General features: G+C 34.5%; 1 protein-coding gene across 10 annotated transcripts in view; it reads right to left on the reverse strand.

The window, feature by feature from the left end:
* LOC145266900 (coiled-coil domain-containing protein 125-like) overlaps positions 1-20414 on the reverse strand; it is a 99809-nt gene that overhangs the window by 40749 nt on the left and 38646 nt on the right. For 6 of the 10 annotated variants that reach the window (XR_013864789.1, XR_013864788.1, XR_013864787.1 and 3 more), the window contains 2 exons: positions 11773-12087; positions 7856-8068 (listed from right to left, as the gene is read on the reverse strand). Coding sequence is in view for 7 of the 10 variants with exons in the window: in XM_080122672.1 (XP_079978798.1) it covers positions 7856-8068; positions 11773-12087 (528 nt within the window). In the remaining 3 variants the exon portion in view is untranslated. The remainder of the gene's footprint in view (positions 1-7855; positions 8069-11772; positions 12088-20414) is intronic. The other 4 variants (XM_080122675.1, XM_080122674.1, XM_080122677.1 and 1 more) reach the window with 2 other exon arrangements.

Here is a 20414-nt window from a genome sequence, read left to right on the forward strand (position 1 = left end):
TCAATTGTTGTAATTTAGCTTCAAACGTATAACATTATTGATAATTTCAATTGTTGTAATTTAGCTTCAAACGTATAACATTATTGATAATTTCAATTGTTGTAATTTAGCTTCAAACGTATAACATTATTTTCTAAACAATTTTATATATTTTTATGATGAGGATTGATTATTCGCATTGTTTGGATTCTTTGGTGTTATCTTATTTTCACAACATTTTGGTCTATGTCACCTGCAAACTTCTTCTGTTGTTTCTTATCGAACTCGCGAATCTTTCTGACGAACTCGGGAATCTGCATGGAGGAACCCTTTATTTAATCGACACTACCATTTATGGTTGCACATCTAAGACAGTAAACGACCAAGTTCTCTCCAATTCTCTCTCCTCTGATCTTGAGCACGTAGTACAATGGGGAAAGGAGTGGCTGGTTACTTTTAATGCATCTAAACCCAAGCTTCTCTCTTTACATCATCAACATTCTAATCCACATTTGGCATCAATTGAAATGAATGGCTCTCGTCTTCAGGAGGCCTCAAGTTTTGACAAGCTTCTGGGCTTGACCATTACTCCTGATCTTAAATGGAACACGTACATCAAATCTGTTGCCAAGGCCGCTGGAAAAATGGTGTGATCTTTCTATCGATCCGGTAAATATCTCACTGCTGATGCTATTCTCTATCTATATAAGAGCCAGGTACGTCCAAAGATGGAATACTGTTGCCACATCTGGGCAGGAGCTGCTAGAAAGGACTTGGCCTGCCTTGATAGAGTTCAAAATAGACTTCGTAGCCTCGTAGGAGATGTCCTTTTCTCTTCGCTGCAACCTCTATCTCACAGAAGAGATGTTGCGAGTTTGTCTCTGATGTATCGTTATTTTCATGGAAAGTGTTCGACTGAGCTTCAATCTATGGTCCTCCCCTCGCCAAACTTTCACAAGAAACACTCGTCTAGCTGTAAACACTACCAATAATTTCCCCCACTCTTTATCTCTGCCTAAACCTAAACGTAGATTCCATGAACAAAGCTTCTTTCTTAGAACTGCACGCCTGTGGAATTGTCTTCCGTTTTCCTGCTTTCCGGCTGACTACAATATGGTTGTGTTCAAGTCTAAAGTAAATAAGTTCTTGATGAGCCGTTCCATATAAGTTTTCAAATTTACCAAATTTTCATTACTAATGATTACTATATTGTCCAATTTCTACTGTACACTCTTTAACCCTTATCCTTGAGTGGCCTCTGGGCCTTGATAATGTGGTGATGCCTATGTAAAAAAAAAGGTAACATGCTCTTGTTCCGTCAGCCATGATTGAGGAAAAAATCATGGATAATTTGCAATTACATTTTGAGTTAACTTTTAACCTATAGAAGAGTGCAGCTCACAGCTGAATTACTAAGTACTTTATACAATACGCCACAGGTCCTTGCGAAACATTGTATCGATTCCAGAGTTCGATAGAAAGATTCTCGTGTTCAACAAGACACACTTGAAAAAAAAGCGTGAGGTTACATCGACCGAAACGTTGTGAAAATAACATTCAAGATGAGAACAGTAGTCCGAAGAATGTAATACGAAGAGTTATACGAGTTATAATCTATGACTCATGTCATAAACATAACGCATTCTAATGAGTGCATTCAATGGCATCTGTTGCCGTTTGTCTCCTTCGCAAGCGATAAACAAGTTTGCCTGTAAATAGTTTGGCTCAATATCGGCTGATTCAAAAGATGCAAATTTTATTGAGGGAAATCTGTCGTTTTTGCCTCAATATTGGAATGATGTTTCATAAATATTTATGAATTCCTTATTCATCGAATAATATTGTTAAAATTGATTGTTATATTTTAGTTGAAGTGAATAATTGAAGCACATTTCACCCAGCTGTTGATATTTTGTGGGTGCGAATCAATAGTTTTTAATTACTTTTTTCTTTCAAAAAACTCTTTCACGTTTTATTGATTGTTATAACGAATAATTGAATCATAAAACATAAGTACAGGCATGTGCGAATAAATTCAAGTATAAGTAAATAATATACTAATATGTATGTGTGTTTGTGTGTGTAATCTACTAATATATTGTGCGTATGTATAATATACTAATATATGTGTGTTTGTGTGTGCGTATGTAATATACTATTATATTGTGTGTATGTATGATATACTAATATATATATATATATGTGTGTATAATCTACTAAGATATTGTGTGTATGTATAATATACTAATATGTGTGTGTGATATACTAATATATTGTGTGTATATAATATACATGTGTGTTTGTGTTTGTGTGTGCGTATGTAATATACTATTATATTGTGTGTATGTATGATATACTAATATATATATATGTGTGTGTGTGTGTGTGTGTGTGTGTGTGTGTGTGTGTGTGTGTGTGTGTGTGTAATATATATGTGCGTGTGTGATGATATATAACTATTTCCACAATTAGATAACGTGTCAACCCACACAAAATATGAAAGAATAAACAATGAATTTGATTGGTTACCCGAGGATACATAAAAACACAAGGTAACATTAATCCCATGCCGGCGCTTCCTGTTCTTTACAGAAATCATTGGCTTGCGTCTTGCAACATATTCTCGCAAATTAAATTCCTTTAATCTGTTCTTGACAGTAGAAAGAGAGCACTTTTTTTTAACAAGATTGTACTGTTGTTGGATTTAGGGAGCCGTTTTAAATCCGTTTCTTAGGCTGCAGATCTTGATAGCATTGTCTTCCCTGTTAGAAGTAACTCTAGTATAACCAGATTTAGGAGCATCACAAACACTGCCGGTGTTTTGGTGCTTTTACAGTCTTTCGTACCGTTTTCTCATCACATTTCAATCTGCGGCCGATTTCTCGATTGAATAAACCAGAAAGGTGGAGATTAATGAGCTCCTGACGATAACTAAGAGAAAGTCATGGCATATGGACTAAATGTTACGTTGTATAACCTGGAACAACAACAATTATGATTAGAGATTCTTTTTTGCTTGTTGGTGGATATTTTAAACTGATTTATGAGCGATAATTTAAGTTGGTTTTAAGCAAATTTGTTATTGCGGACTTTCTTTTTGTCTCCTCAATTTGAAGTTATTTTTTTTTAATTGACGTGAACACTAGAATATTTTAATTAAAAGTCAAATATGAACGAGTAAAATTATAGAGGAATAAAAAGCCAATCAAATGAAGGTTGTTTACACAGTTACATTAAATTTAGCTTAAATTTGCAGTTTTTGAAAAAATTTCAAGTGCGGCCTTTCTTTTTGCCGGCACTGTATATAGGTATGTAGTGTAGGTATTTAATAATTATTAAAGTAAATAATTATATACATAGAGAAAGAGACAGAGACAGAGAGATAGGGGGTAACCCATTGGGTCACTCATGGAGATTAGGTTAGTTTATTAAGAAAAATTTAGTTTGCAAAGCTAGTTTAATTTTTTAAAAGATGAGAAAACAAAATTCAAATTTAGTCTTCTTCTGATCACAACCTTTTTCACTTTTCCTCTCCAGTTATGAGTACTTGTGATTATATTTCCTTCTGTTAGTGTAAGCTATTTGCTATTCTTGAATTTTATAATTAGCTTTATTACGTTTGTACTGTTAATAAATGGAGAGAGAGAGATGCGAGCGTTATAGATATTGTATTAAAATACAAAAAACAATTAAGACATTGTGCAAGGGACAGCGCAAGGGGGGAGGGGTAAAGACAGACAACTAAAGTTCTAACAACTAAAGTTCTGACAACAAACTATATCTAAATAGACAGACTTAAGCTAAGCAGCAGTCGAAGAACTGAAAGACAGAGATGTTTGTAGTGGCCGGATCACTTGTGAAGTCAGTCACCGTCAGTCAAAGGAAACCTTTCCAACCACCAACAGCACCCTTCCCTGGTGTCCAATGTTCAAATAACCCACTCTGACATTCTGAGATACATAGACTATGCTTCCAAATCTGCTGCAAAGAAGGTAGACTTTCTTGATTGAGCTATAAAGCCACAATTCGCTCGTGCATAAAATACTTTTGTCACATCTGGGTTGATGCAGCAAATACTACCCCTTCTCATTTTTTAAATAGAGTGCAAAAAGATTGTTTTTTAAAAAGTGATATGACTTGAACTGTCTGCTAAACTTCAGCTCCTGTGACATCACCACAGATTTACAAATACTTTAACTGAATGTGATCCGATGAATTAAGTACATTTGTATACCCTCAAAAAATTACCTCCGACCCACCCAACTGGCAGCAAAACACTACCCTCACTGTAGAAATCCTGAAAGATTTTCTACTGTGAAAACTTTTTTCCTCTGACGCTTGCTTTTTGAATTCCTTCCCTGTACCCTGTTTTATATATATATATATATGCACACACACACACAAACATATATATATATATATATATATATATATATATATATGCACACACACACACAAATATATATATATGCACACACACACAAATATATATATATATATATATATATATATATATATATATATATATATATATATATATAAACAGGGTACAGAATAAAACTGAAAGAATGCTTCCATAATAACAACCATCAGGCAACTACCAACTCCGTCTCAATCAAAACAGAAAAGGACTTTAAAAGACACACACTGCACCCCCAGCGGACGCAACCTAAACATAGATGCACACAATATCGCAATCAAAAACACCCATTATAATATAACAAAGGAGGAACAACGCACAATACAAGCATTAAGAAACAATCACCTCCTTACCATAAAACCAGCAGACAAGCGTGGGGCAATCACCATAATGAACACTAACGATTACATAACATATATTTGAACAGAAATACATTCACACTTATCATCTAAGACCATTACACTAATATAGGTACATGAATGACATCTTCCTTATTTGCTCACACGGTGAAGAGGCATTGATGGACTTCTATCAACACATCAGCAGCTGCCACAACAGCATAAAATTCACTACAGAACACTCCACCACACACATAGCACTTTTAGACGTCTTAGTAAATATCACCAACAATTATATCATATAACTTTACACCAAACCCACCGATGGTTACCTCAATTTTAATAGTTGCCACTTTATCAATATCAAACAATCTATAATCTACAGCCAGTGTCTACGCATCAAAATAATCTGCTCAGACCCGATAGAGTACAAACAACAAGTAAGAATTCTTGCCAACCACTTCCTTCATTAAAATAATAAAACCATCAATTAGGAAAGCAGAAAATATAAGCAGGCTAAATCTACTTACGTACAAAACCAAGAAATCATCCTCACAAATACCAATGCTATTTGACTACAACAACAGACAAATTTCACAAACCCCTCAAACAAATATTCAAACAACTGCAGCATGACCCAACTTCGACACAATTTGCAACACACCTCCACTTAATGCAAGAAGGTAGCCCCAAATCTACACCAACTACTAACATCCACAAAAATATACATTTTCGCATCTCAAGGAAACAAACCATGCAACAAACCCAGGTGCAAAGTATGCAAACACATTAATACAGACAACACATTCACATCTTAAGGCACAAACATCCAACTTAAACTCCCCCTCCTTTCACCTGCGACAGTCCCAACGTAGTCTACTTAATATATTGCACCAGATGCACAAAGGGTAACGACGTGGAGGAAACAGGCCAGGAGTTCCGCCTACGACTCAACAACCACAAACAAACAATTAGGGACAAATCCACACAGCACACAGTAACAATATGTTGCACTTTCCCAGACCACAGCATAGACAACATAAAATGCATTATTATAGCCTCCAACTTTAGGATACAACAAAAAGAAAACAATATGAAAAGAAACTCATTCGGAAACTCAACACCCACACTTCCGATCTCAACAAAGTTTTGGGACTGCTAAATGAGTATTCTTTTCATAAAACCTAAACCGACTAAAAACATTTTCTACGGGGCACAGGGCGGAGTAAGTATGCATGGTGGAAGAACAGCTTAGCGTTCCTCACTAGGAGTTTTTCTTTTGTTTTTCTAATGTTTTGGGTTGTTTTTTTTAGTTCACATGTATTTTGATTTTCATCAATATATTTAATTCCAAGAATTGCATTTTTATATATAGAGATAGATTAACAATATATTTAATTCCATTTTCCGAGTACGTATACGCATGTACACAGATATACAGGTGTATATGTGGATGCGTTACCCATTTCTCTTCACAAACCCTATATACTATAGTACTCCTCTTTGAAAATGTACGGAATAAGGTTTGTTATAATTACTACTACTACTACTACTAATAATAATAATAATAATAATAATAATAATAATACTATTTAACTCCTTGTTTAAGCATTGCAAAATGTTTAACTTTAAGTTTTATTTCCAGTATCAATCGTACATAAGCTCTGATCGCTCTGATATATTTAGCTTCCAATTATTGTGATAGCTTCTAATTTAAAAATAATGCTTTTTTCTTATCTTTGTCATTTTATGTATGTATGTATGTATGTATGTATGTATGTATGTATGTATGTACGAGCATATATGTGTATATACGAGTGCGGATGTGTGTGGGAGAAGAGGAGGAGGAGAGAGAAACGTATGGACACACAAATGGACAGAGAAACATTAGATATCAAATAGTCCCAAATCTAAGAGTCTTTCACTGATATTTTATTATGTTTGAACAAAAGTCGAAATAAAATTAAATAAATAAAAATGAAAATAAAGAAGAATACTCTTCGATCACTTTTTTTAAAAATAATACATGTGTGTATATATCAATTAATGCTCGACATTAGAATCTACAGTAAGCGGTTAATATAAATAATTTTTTTTATTGTTAATACGGCTTTATTCAATAGAATATCGACCGCTCTGTTTTAATTCGGTTTTGCTTTGATTTTCGAAAGTTGATTTTCTCTATATGTACATACATGTATATATATGTGTGTGTGTGTGTGTGTGTGTGTGTGTGTGTGTGTGTGTGTGTGTGTGTGTGTGTGTGTGTGCGTGGAGGTGAGCGAGCGGCATACATAAAATCCAGACAAGCAAAGAAGACTTTACCCTTTCACCCCGTCCCACAACTAGAGCCATAATAAGTCTATGATTTCAATAAGAATCACCAGCTTTTGATCAGTACTTTCCCCTTATCTTCTCTGTCTAAATCTGATCATCATTCTCCATGTGTATGTGTACGTATATCTATAAACGTGTGTGTGTGTGTGTATTTTGTGTGCACAGGTACGTGTACAGGCATGTGTGGTAATGTATGGGTGTACATACAAGTATGTTTATATATGTGAGCGTGTACATAAAATAACGAAGTGGACACCTACGCACTTTATGAAAGACCTGGTTTTGAATAAAGGCCACACAGTTGCTGACCACTCCAAGTCAAAAGTATTGGGATGTTGTATTCAGGATACATCTAAACCTCATTGGCTATACCCGTTCTTCTCCTGATGTTAGCCCTGCCCGCCCTGCACTCGTGTTTCTATCATTCACATTGAAGAAAACAAAGAATTGGTCGAAAATTTTGTGCTTTTGAAAAAAAAAAAACGAAAACGTTTTTTTTTTTTCAAAAGACCTTTTGTATTCCTACACGTCAACAAATAGGAAATAAATACAGAAAAGATATAAACATTTATATATTTTTCGTGTTGATTTTTTATCCACACACACAAAGATTATATATATATATATATATATATATATATATATATATATATATATATATATATATATATGAGAGAGAGAGAGAGAGAGAGAGAGAGAAGGCTGTGACGTGACATGAGTAAAAATGACGTGCACCAATACCAACGCATATCCCCAACATAAACGTTCCCATCATACTTACTCCACGGAGATCCTTGATCAGATTTTGTGTTAGAATTGCGTTGAAAATGCCGTGAGTTCTGTAACAATTGTAAAATACTCTTTGGGTGAAAATTTCCCGGTTGGTAGTCAGATGACAGATGTGTCGCCATATCCGAATATGGCGTATAAGCAGCGGGCATTGAGTAAGCCGATTCGATTCCCAATAATTGAACCAAATCATCGCTCGAAACATCTGCAAATGAAGACATTAATTAAAAGAAAAAACAACGCTAATATTCACAATACTCACAAAATAACTGAGGCGCATCAGCAAAAATTGATATTTTGTCTGTTCAACTAAATTCTCAAATATTCATCGCGTTCGAGAATCGGTCGTTAATTTTTATAAACTAGAAGAAAACCCATCCTAGGAGAGAAAAGATTATTTTCCCGAATGAGACGTTTTTGCACCACTTTTATGCGAAGATTAAAATATAATGATACAAAATTTTCAGAAGATTATTTTAATTAGATTAAAAGTATCAGGCTTAAGCTTAATATCTCTTAAGAAGAAAGTAAAAATAAACACGCACGTGCGTCTGTTTTTTTCTGCTTTTAAACCAGAACAAGATGGTCATCCTTACTGATTAGGTCAATTTTATTAACGTAGAAGTATCTATATAATGAAAAATGTGAAAACCACTCGAAAGAAATCAGATAACACGATACAGATTTTTTTTTTCTTTTTGTAAATAAATGAAATATTTAGCTTTTTTTTTATCCAAGTTTTCGGCTCGGAAGAAATTGGTGATCTTCGACAACGCCACAAGATCTCGACAATGAATGGGAGGGTGTATGGAATCGAACATTTTGATAAAAAATAAATAAATATTTCGTTTATTTGTGGAAAAATACTGCATCGTGTCATTTGGTTTCTCAGCATATTTTAAAACTTCTTTCTTATTATTTTAATAAATATTATGGAATAAAGGCAGAATAGTTAACAGTTGGGTAATCGCAAACCAAAAAGCAGCAATAAATTATTCATACCTAATTATAATAATAATACAATAAAATTGAATTAACTACAGACCTTTTAACGTGCTGAAACGGATCTTAAATCTTTTTATTGTAAAATTTTATTACATTCAAAGAAACAAGAAAAAATTGCCGCTTCCTGTTAAAGGTTTCATGTTTGAAAAAATAGTAAAAAAAAAATAAATAAATAAATAGAAATACTTACTCTACCACGAACCCTAACTCAAAGTTGCAAGCTATCTACGGACTTAGAGTTAGTGTTAGGTTATACCTTCGCTTTGTAAGAATGAATTCCCCAACACTTTCTAAGAATGAATTCCCCAACACTTAAGCGAAAGGCGGCCATCTTTGTTTCGTGTGATGTAAAGGTAGCTTAAAAAATAAAACTTTAGAAAATAAAAACAGTTGCAAGACATTAAAAGTATACATGTCGGTAGATAATTAAAGTTTATTGTATTTTTTGTTGTTTGCGATGTCTTTATTTTGCCTTTCTGTAATTTTACTCATATTATAAATAAGTTCATGGATAAATCTGAAATCAATAAAACAAAGCTAACATGGTGATATCTGCTTTGATTAAATATTTAAATTAAGTACAATATTAAAGTACAATAATTAAATTAGTTATTAAGTACAACGATTAAATATTTAAATTAAGTACTACAATGAAATATGAATGAATGGACCAGCGCCAACGTCTCAATTTTATTATTGGCATAAGTTGAATAATTTTTTTTTTTAATAATCGTTTTGTTTTTAATTGCATACATCAGAAGAGTGTTATAAACCACTTTTGAATTTAACGGAAATTACCGAGAATTAATTAATTTTATTTTATTTATCTGTTTATTTATTATTTTTTATTTTTTATTTATTTATTTTTTTTTTTCCTGGAGATGTCAGCTAGCTAATTTTATTACATGGGTTATTGTCAGCTAACGGACTTCCTAATTTCCGGCGTAGCGCTACCGGTAGCGGTGACAATTCTTTCACTTTTTTCTTTCACGAATATAAATTATTCATTATTTTGATTTCAATAATTTTATTATACTTTCATAAACATATATTTATTATATAAATTCAAATAAAAATCTTTAATTTTTAAAATAAAAAACTTTTATTTTTATAATTTCATAAACATATATTTCTTATAAAATTACAAATAAAATAAAAACTTTTATTTTTTATTTCATTATTAAAAGTGAAAATAAAGACTAATTCTGTTATTTTATCTGCATAATTTTGTTATTAGTTATTTATTTCTTTTTGTATACGTTTCAATAAATCACTTCATAATAGAACAATAAAAGTGAAGGAACTGATTTGCCTAGTCACTGCTTCCGTAGCGCTGCACTGGAAATTAGGAAGTACTTTTAGCTAACTATAACCCATTTTATAAAATTAAAGTGAAGATTGCAGAATCAGGAGACATAACCCAGAAAATATATTTTAGATTATATCGTAATGGCGTCCAACATGTTTGGTCGATATCGAAAGACCCTTTTTTTATTATTAAAAACGCAATAGCAGTTGTTCTTCTGGATGAAAGACATCTGAAAATGCTTTTTTAAATTTCAGCATGACATACCAATGAAAATACTATTTGAAACTTAAGCTTTCATTAAATACGCGGACAAAGGACTTGGTTTCTTATAAAGATTTCAAACTGAAACGTGACTAACAAACTGATCAATCTAGCTTGACAGAGCGTAGTATAAGGATACACGAACATATAACAAGCTATTTAATTACCCCACTCGACCCCCTTAAAGTGCTATTTTAATTCAAGTGTGACAGACAGACCGGTTGTCAGACAGACTTTCTTGTAGGGATGCTTTGAAAGTACATCTAAATAAATAAGAAGTTTGGGTAATGGTGCATAAAAGGAGACAGGAACTTTGAAAATAGTATCGATTCTGTGTTTCCATACCTAAATTGAGATACGTGTGTGCCAACTTTCGATGTGTTTAAAAGTTTCTGCCTTCTTTTATGCACCATTACCGAATTTTTTGCCACACTAGGCTGCTGCATCTACCACTAGTCTCTCACTCTTAGACAAGGTCGAAAAAAAAGTCTCAAATCTAATAGATCCCACATTATCAGCCAAACTCCAACCCCTATCCCATTGCCGGAATATTGCAGGCCTGTGCCCATTTGACAAGTACTTTAATGGAATGCGATCTGATGAACTCATACCACGTGTGCCCTCCCCGACGTACATACTCCCGACTAACCCGACAAGCAGTCCTGCCCCTCCGCTGCTGAGGTTCCTAGGTGCTGGAAAGCTTTCTATTCTAACAGTTTCTGTCTTTGAACCGCTACAATTTTCTGCTTCCTACTTCTCTCACTGTACTGACATGCACAAGTTTAAATATAATGTGAACAGACATCTCGTTACTCAACTCCCCACAATTCTCAGTTAGACCTGATCCAGAATAGTAGTCCTTTACGTTCAAGCTGCAATATGCATTGTTTGCGATGAAAAGGATTAAAAAAAATAAAAATAATAAATAAAAGTAATCCTGCTAGTTATGCTCAGTGCGCACTCACACCCATGAGTGCTTTTGTGAGTCTAATTTAGACATGTGCTGGGTTAGGGTTAAAATTGGGTTAGTGTTAGGCTAGGGTTAGAGTTAGATCATGGCTAGAATTAGGCTGTAGAAAATGCATAATAAGCGCCATTGAAGAATTCATTGCGAAAGGATATGCAGATGTCTGTGTGAGTTTATGCGAAGGGATAAATACAATAGAAACGATTTTTTATGCAAATACTCAACGGAATTCATTCTCTTTCGTAAGTAATAAAAACTTTTTCGTTTCTTACTACAAACCGTATTTTGTCTGATTTTTTGGTTATAGCGGGGATATTTTTGCCGGTGATTTTCTACAACAGAACTAGAATAACAATGCCAGTCTTACCTTCGCTAGGTGTGGCTTGGTCGCATATACAGCAAGATTTGGGAACTGGTGGGCACTGGCAGTAGATGCAACCGGATAAACAGGACGTCGGGCAGGCGCTGGGGCAAGTTGTTGCGTGAGTCTTTGGGAAGTTCTTTTTAGGGCGTCGTTTAAAACCTGCCCGGCCGTATTCAACGCAACCGACCGCATCACCACCTGTGATGTCAGGACGTAATCCACCTGGTTTTAATCCGAGCCCGAGGCCTAAATCTCCAGATATAATGTCTTCTGTGTTGTCCGGCAGGGATCGTTCGTGGTTTGGCACGGCGGACATCGCTAGATGTCGCAGTGGTCAGAGTTGATATCACATGGAGAGGATCAGTTTGGTGGCGGAGATTTGAGTGGTAGAATTCCAACAGGTATGGCGCAACGATTTGATGGTGTTGAAAAGTTGAGTGGCCATAGAAAAAAAAAAAAGAAATTATAAGATATGCATAAAGAAAGACGTGGAAGAGTAAAAGAGGTTTAACTAAGTTTGAAAGTAATTTGGAAGTCGATCTATAAAAATATAGAAAACTCGTTTATGGTGTTGTATGAAATTAAACAATTATACTGATTTGTCTAAATTTAATAGCATAACGATGAGATAGAAAGGGGGAGGGAAGAGAACTAAATATATGAAGAGAGAGAGAGAGAGAAAGAAAGAAACGAATAAAAGGGAGGATAAGAAGAAAGAAATATAGAAAGACAAAAGAAAAAAAGAAAGAAAAATAGAAAGAGGGAGAATTAGAAAAAAGAAGCAAAGTATGGAAATGAGATAGAAAGAGGAGGTGGGGGAGAATAGAGGGAAAGATAGAACAAAGAGAGAAAAAAGAGAAAAATAAATAAAGAGGAAATAGAAAAAAAGAAAGAACGAAAAAAGAAGAAGAAGAAGAAGAAGAAGAAGAAGAAGAAGAAACTCATAAAAGGGGAAAAAACAGAAAAACAAGAAAAAGCTACAAAACAACGAATAAAACAAAGAGGAGAGGAATAAAAAGGCCAGAAAGAGTTGAAAGAATAAAAAAAAACAAAGATAAAAAAGAAGGAGAAAAAAACAAAAAAGAGGAAACAAAAAATAGAAAGAATTGTTCCGGTAGATGTTCAATCCAGACTTACGAATGGTACTCTATTGTTAAATAATGACATTGTGTATTTGTAATTAGTATAAACTTATAAAATACAAACAGGGCCGGAATTACCAATAGATCAGGCAGGTTGGAGCTTAGGGCCTCAACGTCTAGGGGCCTCGAAATTCATTTCAAAGTTTGTGATTGTTGCCGAACATTTCAAAAGTAATTGTCGCATACTTAATCACATGAACTTTGTTAATGTTATGTTGCATATTAATTGCAATTGACTGAATCAGTAGATATTTATAGTGATGAATTCATCTGACGCTATTTATAAAAAATTCAAATTTAGTCTCTATTCTTTAATCTGGACACATTATAAACGAGTAATTTTCATTTTAATTTTTTTCTCAATATTTAAATTCCGTGGGAGGGGGGTAAGAGAAAGAAAATTGAAAATTATATGGTAAAGAAGATGAAACCAGTCACTGCTTTCTTGCATCAACTTCTGACAGAAGGCGCTGGCGGTGAACGATGTGCAATGATGCTAGCAGCAAAAAAAAAAAATGATGATGAAGTTGATCAGCCAACTGCTAGCATTCAACCAGAAGAAAGTCTTATTGAAAAAGCAATGCAAAACGTTGAACAGCAACCAGTTAATGGGGAAGTGGCATGCCTAGTGCAAAAAAAAACCCATACTTTTCAGAATTCAGTTGCTGGAAAAGGAGGGGGAAAAGAAACAAAGAAACAAAGAAAGTGGTGGAGACAGTCAAAATTTTCAGTTCACACCTGGTGAACTAAATCAATCCCAAAGTATTACAGATACTTATGTAAATGATGGCAAACATAGATCTACACATTCACTCAGTTTAAAAGACTAAGGTTTTTGGAAAGAATTATCAAATGAGGAAATAGCTACTGGATAGAGAGTGAGTTCCTTCTGAAGTTCAGCACAGTTGTGGCCCATTTTCTAATTCCAAGCGAGTGTACAAGAAGCAATCCAGATATATATATATATATATATATATATATATATATATATATATATATATATATATATATATAATATTGTACACCTAGCGCAAGTTCAATGTTTGACACCCAGGATGATGACGGGATTCTCTGCTTACATACAAAATATCAGTTTTAAAGTCTAAATTTGTTCTTACTTGAGTAGAGGAAGATACGAGAAGACCTGATTCTAGCATACAACAACGGAAATTTAAATCTCTTTCGATGAGTTCTTTTTACCTTAATGCCGAGTCTTGGAACTCACAAACACCTGTAGAAGATGTACCATAGCTGATTTCGGTTAAACAGAAGAAAAGCAGCATTCTTTGTCCGTGGTTTTGTTCTCTGGAACACCCTGCTAGAGGAGGTTCTGCTTATTCCTACGATATCAAAATTTAAAGTCATCTTGGATAAACTTTCTGACAGTATATATGTTCTGCCTTTTTATAGTCACATTAAAAGAAGCTATATAAAGCTGTGATAGATGCAAAGGTATATAAATGTACGTAACTTTACGCACACCAGATTGAAAGACACCGCGATTGATTTATGTTTAAACATTACGACAGCCAATAACTTGGGAAATGGTCATACAGTATAATAAACTCGAGTAAATTACACAACCATTATAAAATATCCATGTCAAAATCAATCGATGAAAGGCTAAAAGCTAAAATATATGCTACAAAATTACGTCACAAGATGTCGATCACAGCTGGACATATAAACACAGGTGAAAACCATATAAACTTTCAGAAATTTTATATGGTTTTGTATTTGTTTAACACGATTATTCTGACGTAGTCGTAAAGGCAAGATAATGAATGAATGTTATAACTCAGCAATTTATCCGCTGCGCTACGACTGCTAGAAATAAGTAGTATAGTCCAAATAGTTGAAATAATACCAATTATTAATCCCCATCTAAAAATTCTAAAACAGACAAATCTCGTAGATAAAATTTGGGAGCTATTTAAGAGCTAACTGCTTCAATACAACGGCATTTTCTTTGGTTATTTGTGATTTACAATGTTTTGATTCAGACAACTTACTCATGACGCATAGGCGATAGATTGATCTGTAATAAGAGGCAGACGACTTTATCAACAGTATTTTTAAATATATACTGTCTTCCAAAGAGAGATAAGACATTTCTCCTTAAACCAACGATTGAATGACTTTCTAAGGATAAGAGTTAGCAATTTTTAAGCACAATGACTGGAATCTTATCTTAAAAGTATTTTTGGAATTCTCTTGAATGAGTTCACCATAATTTTGTCTTCATTGTACTAAATAATTTATTCATTTTTTTCTGTGTTTATCCCTCGAAGTGGGTCGGCACTGAGTTCCCCTCTCCTCCTCACCCCAGCCGTACATTCAAAGCGCTTGGTCAGGATAAAGTGCGACTGTCTTGAAATCTTGATGCAGAGCATCTAACCACTTGTGTTTCAGTCTTTTTTAAGTACCTGACATCCTGAAGCGCATTCTTTGACCGTGTTGTGCACATGACACGTATAACGAGATTACCTTGGGTGGTCGCGAAAGGCAAATAATCAATAAAATAAACTCGATAATAACATAATGTCGATCAGATGTGTGCGTACATATTAAGTTTGGAATGCAACTGTGATTGTTTTGATTATTTCAAGTTGGAGATCTAAACTGCAAACTGTAAAAATGTTATTGTTTTTATTTTAACGTATGCCGATTTGAAAAATGTTTTAAAAACAATTTCAGAATTAAGTTATCACCAACCGAAAGAACATATTTGACGATTGAAATGAACAAACATTCCGACTTTTAGTTTGTGTTGCATGAGTAAAATACTCTGCATCACCAAGTTTCATTTGTAAGGCAGTCATGTAATATCGGCATATTACTCACAGTAAAATGTCAGCTATGTCTAAAAATCTTTTCTTCATTTTTATTGCAACATGTCTCAATTTGGGGAACAAGAAACCGGAAGTTTGTGTTACAACATAGTTTGATACAAAAGTAAAATGACCTAAAATTTGTACACATCTGTTGTAGTTTTAAGTTTTGATCTGCAGTAAAAGTTGGTCCTAAGAGCTTATTTAAAATAAGGTTCATCGAAAAATGATTGGATTAAACTACAACTCCTCTACCTGACTCAAGTTTTATATTATCAAAGACACACACATACGCACATTATTTATATATATATATATATATATATATATATAGAGAGAGAGAGAGAGAGAGAGAGAGAGAGAGAGAGAGAGAGGGAGAGAGAGAGAGAGAGATTAAGTTGAGAAGTTCTTGCGGAATTTTTAATTTTGATTTCAAATAAGTTTTCCTTACTTTTCTTTTATTTTACATATAATTTTAAAGAGTGTTTTCCGCTTTATCTAATCGTTAAAATTACAACCGTTTTAAAACAATTATGTCTTCCTTTCAAAACGTTTAATACAAGACGGAAAAAAGAAAATTAGCACAATTTTCTTATTTCAATTCAAGCTAGGCCGGAAAGCTGTAGAAATGAATTGTGATATCAACAAAGCATTTCGCCCAGGAACCATTACTGAACGCACAGCACAATGGTGATTTAAGAATTTTTGTTGCGGCGACGAAAGTCTTGAAGATGATTAGCATATTGGCTGCCCATCAGATGTTGACAATGATCAGTCGAAGCCACGCACAACTGTCCGAGAACTTGCTCCTGAATTAGGCGTAACGTATACGACAGTTTCCAACCACTTGAGAGAGATTAGAAAAACAAAAAAACTTGATAAATGGGTACCTCACAAATTGAACGACAACCAAAAGAAACGCCGTTATGAAGTGTCACCTTCCCTTCTTTTGCACAACAACGCGTTTCTTGACTGGGTTGTAACTTGCACTGAAAAGTAGGTTCTTTACGACAACTGGCGACGCTTAGCTCAGTGGTTTTATGCCGACGAAGCTCCATGACACATCCAGAAGTCAGAGTTGCACCATAAGAAGGTCATGCTGGCTGTTTTAGTAGAAGTTATTTTGTTTTGTGGGCTCTGTTTTACAGATTTTCTTTACATTGCGTATATTTACACTGCGTATATTTACACTGCGTATATATTCGGTGTTATTTTTTTCTCTCATCTTGGCACGATGAATTGAATTGTTATCTTCTATGTCAAGATATTTGCATTTTTCCTGCCTTTCTATCTTCCTCAAGTTGTATGTTTTCTGTTATGATCATTTTCCCAGCTCAGATGGAGCACGTGGTATATTTGTCCAGGATTCATTTGGCATGTTTATTGTACGTAGCCTCATTCTCAAATAAAGGCATTGCTTTTCCAACGGTATTTCTACCATTATCAAATTTTCGTAAAACAGTCGTGCATTTTGTTTAAACCGTTTACTTTCGGCTTTCGCTCTATTCTTGCTCCTCATATTTTTATTCTTTTTTCTTTTTTCTTTTTTTTGACTGGACAGGTTAAGGTTTTTTTTTATATAAACATTGATCCAAATGAAATAGACTAATCCAATAATCTGCCTGAAATAGTTTCTAGAAGATTATGAAACTAAAAAAATTTACATAGAAAACTGTCTGAAGTACTGGGTTTATTCCAGGTTTCTCAACTATTTTTGAAGTTTATAACCAACATTATACTACTTTTCATTGGTATATATATGTTTATGGTGTTGACTGATATCGGCTAGGAAATAACTAGAATATTCTCTACTGTATGATTCAAACACATAATGGTATAAAATATTTGAACAGAAAAATAACGCTTTATCTACAAGGTCATCAATCTAACGAAAAAATTTTGGGTTTTGACCTACTTTACTGAGTTTTTTTTTAAATTAGAACATCTGATATTGACAAGGATATTTGATTGAAGGTCTTGATTCAAAATCTGTGCCTAGTTTGACTTTTTTTTATATCAACTATTTCATACACATACAAACAACTTTGCATCATATACAGAATAGAAGGACACCCGGCGTTACCTGGTTCTAAAATATGCTTAAATATGATATTTTAATTCATGCAGATTTCGTATTTATTATTATAGTTAATCATACTTTAACATGTTATCCTACTCCATAACTAACATATAAACTATATCTAAACCATACATTAACTCCTCTTTTTGTCTGTCTGTATGTATGTATGTATCTCTCTCTCCCTCTCTCTCTCTCTCTCTCTCCCTCTCTCTCTCTCTCTCAAACAAACAAATTCATGCAGTGGAAGCAACTAAATTTGTAAAAGGATTAACTAATCTTGTTACAAATTTAGTTGCTTCCACTGCATGAATTCCTACTTATCCCCTCTTCTATTAACAATGAAAATGAAAAGCATAGTAATGTCCTTTTTAATCACTTTGAGGAGTGTAACTTTTCAGTAGATATATAACCTACTAAATAACAGTAGATATATAACCTACTAAATAACAGTAGATATATAACTTACTAATTAACCGATTAATATTAACTACCCATGCGAGATCGCAGAAATACTTGGTTTAGGACCTAACAGGAGGGGAGGGAGGCCTCTTCAGTCCTGGATGACAACCTTCCTACAGCTGGTAACTCAAACAAATTACCGGTTGGCAAACCTAAACTGCTCTAGGATGAAATAGGCTCTGTCTATCGGCCTGCTTTCATACTCCTTCTTTGCCTATTAGCCAGACATAGAGGTGCTATTACAGAGACTCGACAGAATCACCCAGTGGTTGACCTTGTTTTCTGACTACGGCAATGAACGCCATTTTCCCCGCTTCCGCCACATGCTATCCCCCTAAACTGGACACTGTGGGGTGCTTCAGTACCATACATGCTGGTACAGTTGGACCGGGCTGACTTTTGTGTGATGGGTTGAGGGTACCGGATTGACAGTTCCTGGCTGCTGTTTCCGACTGATAGTACAGGAGCCCTAACTCTTTGGTAGCGCTTAGAGTCGCAGCTCCATCAACAGTTGTATAATATCGGGATATTTGTAGTGCCATGTTGTGCATGGAAAGGGGTCCAGCACACATCCCCGGTGGGCTTTCCTGAGGCCACAATCCTATAGGTGAGGAGACAGCTGATGGTCTACTTGTATTGCATGTCTGATAACCACTTGTCCAGCACCCCCACTCTCCCTAAATAAAACCTTTGAATCAAATAAAATGAAATTACAGTTCAATCTAAAATTACGTTTAAACCAGGACCAAACTCAAAGAAAACCAACCTGCCTCCTCCCTTGAGGTTTGCATTTATGAATATCTGCGGGCTTAGAACTAACTTAGATGATGTTGAATCATTTCTTCTAGTAAACAACCCGGATATCTTAGCATTAAGTGAAACTAACCTACACTCATCCATTCCCTCTAACCACTTTAACATGCCTGGTTATCTCCCACTCTGCCATAAGGATTCAGACAGACATATGCACGGGCTTGGAGTCTATATTCGTAACACCCTCCCCCTGACTAGAGAAACAAAACTAGAATCAGACGACCAGGCCTTTATGTGCTTCAGACTAAACATGCAACATAATATTAGCTACTTGTATTTTCTCTACCAAGACTTTACTCTAATAAACAAAGTCTCTGACAGCATAGATATAGCACTCTCCTTCGATACTAGCACGCACAAGTACATGTATTTGGTGACTTCAATGTCCACCACAATAACTGGCTTAGATTCTCCATTTACACAGACGTAGCTGGTAGCACAACACATAGCTTCTCTATATCTCATTCCCTATCACAGAACGTTACATTTCCGACACGTTTCCCAGACCAGCAAGATCAGCATGCCTCACTTCTAGATCTATTTCTGGCCACAGTTCCCGATGATTGTATAACGAATGCCTACAGCCCACTCAGGAATGCTGATCACGCTGTGATAATGGTAGAAATCTCTCTTAATTCTCGACCCAAAATTAAAGACCCACTCCTCAAAACAACGAGGTATTACAAAAAGGCTGACTGGGAAGCCATCAGAGATGCCTCATGGAGAAATATCTTTTTTCTTCCAGCTGAACAGTGCGCAAATGAGACCACTAAATGGTCCAAAACTGCAATTGAAGCACATGTTCCCACATTCCGAAGATAATCTTTTTTTGTTAATTTTTTAATTTTTTTTTTTTTGTCCTGCCAGCGAATCCACATGCTCAAGCAGACATGACATTAAAGACGATCCTTGGCATTCATACATATATATATATACACACATACGTACACATACAGACCCATAAACATACACACATGCACACATTCATACATACATACATACACAATACATATAACACATACATACAAACATATACATACACACATGCACAGATATACATACATATGCATACACATATATACAAACATATACAAATACATACACACATATACATACATATTCACATACAAATACGTACACATGTATACACATGAAGTTACCCTCATATATATATATGCACCCATACACACACACATATATGCACCCATACGCATACATATATGGGCATAAATACATATACATATATACATACATACGCACAAATATATATATATACATATACCCATACAAACACACATAAACATATATACACAATAAATA

Source organism: Euprymna scolopes, chromosome 42 (assembly GCF_053919585.1).
Source record: "Euprymna scolopes isolate OS-2025 chromosome 42, ASM5391958v1, whole genome shotgun sequence".
In the NCBI taxonomy this organism is placed as follows: domain Eukaryota; kingdom Metazoa; phylum Mollusca; class Cephalopoda; order Sepiida; family Sepiolidae; genus Euprymna; species Euprymna scolopes.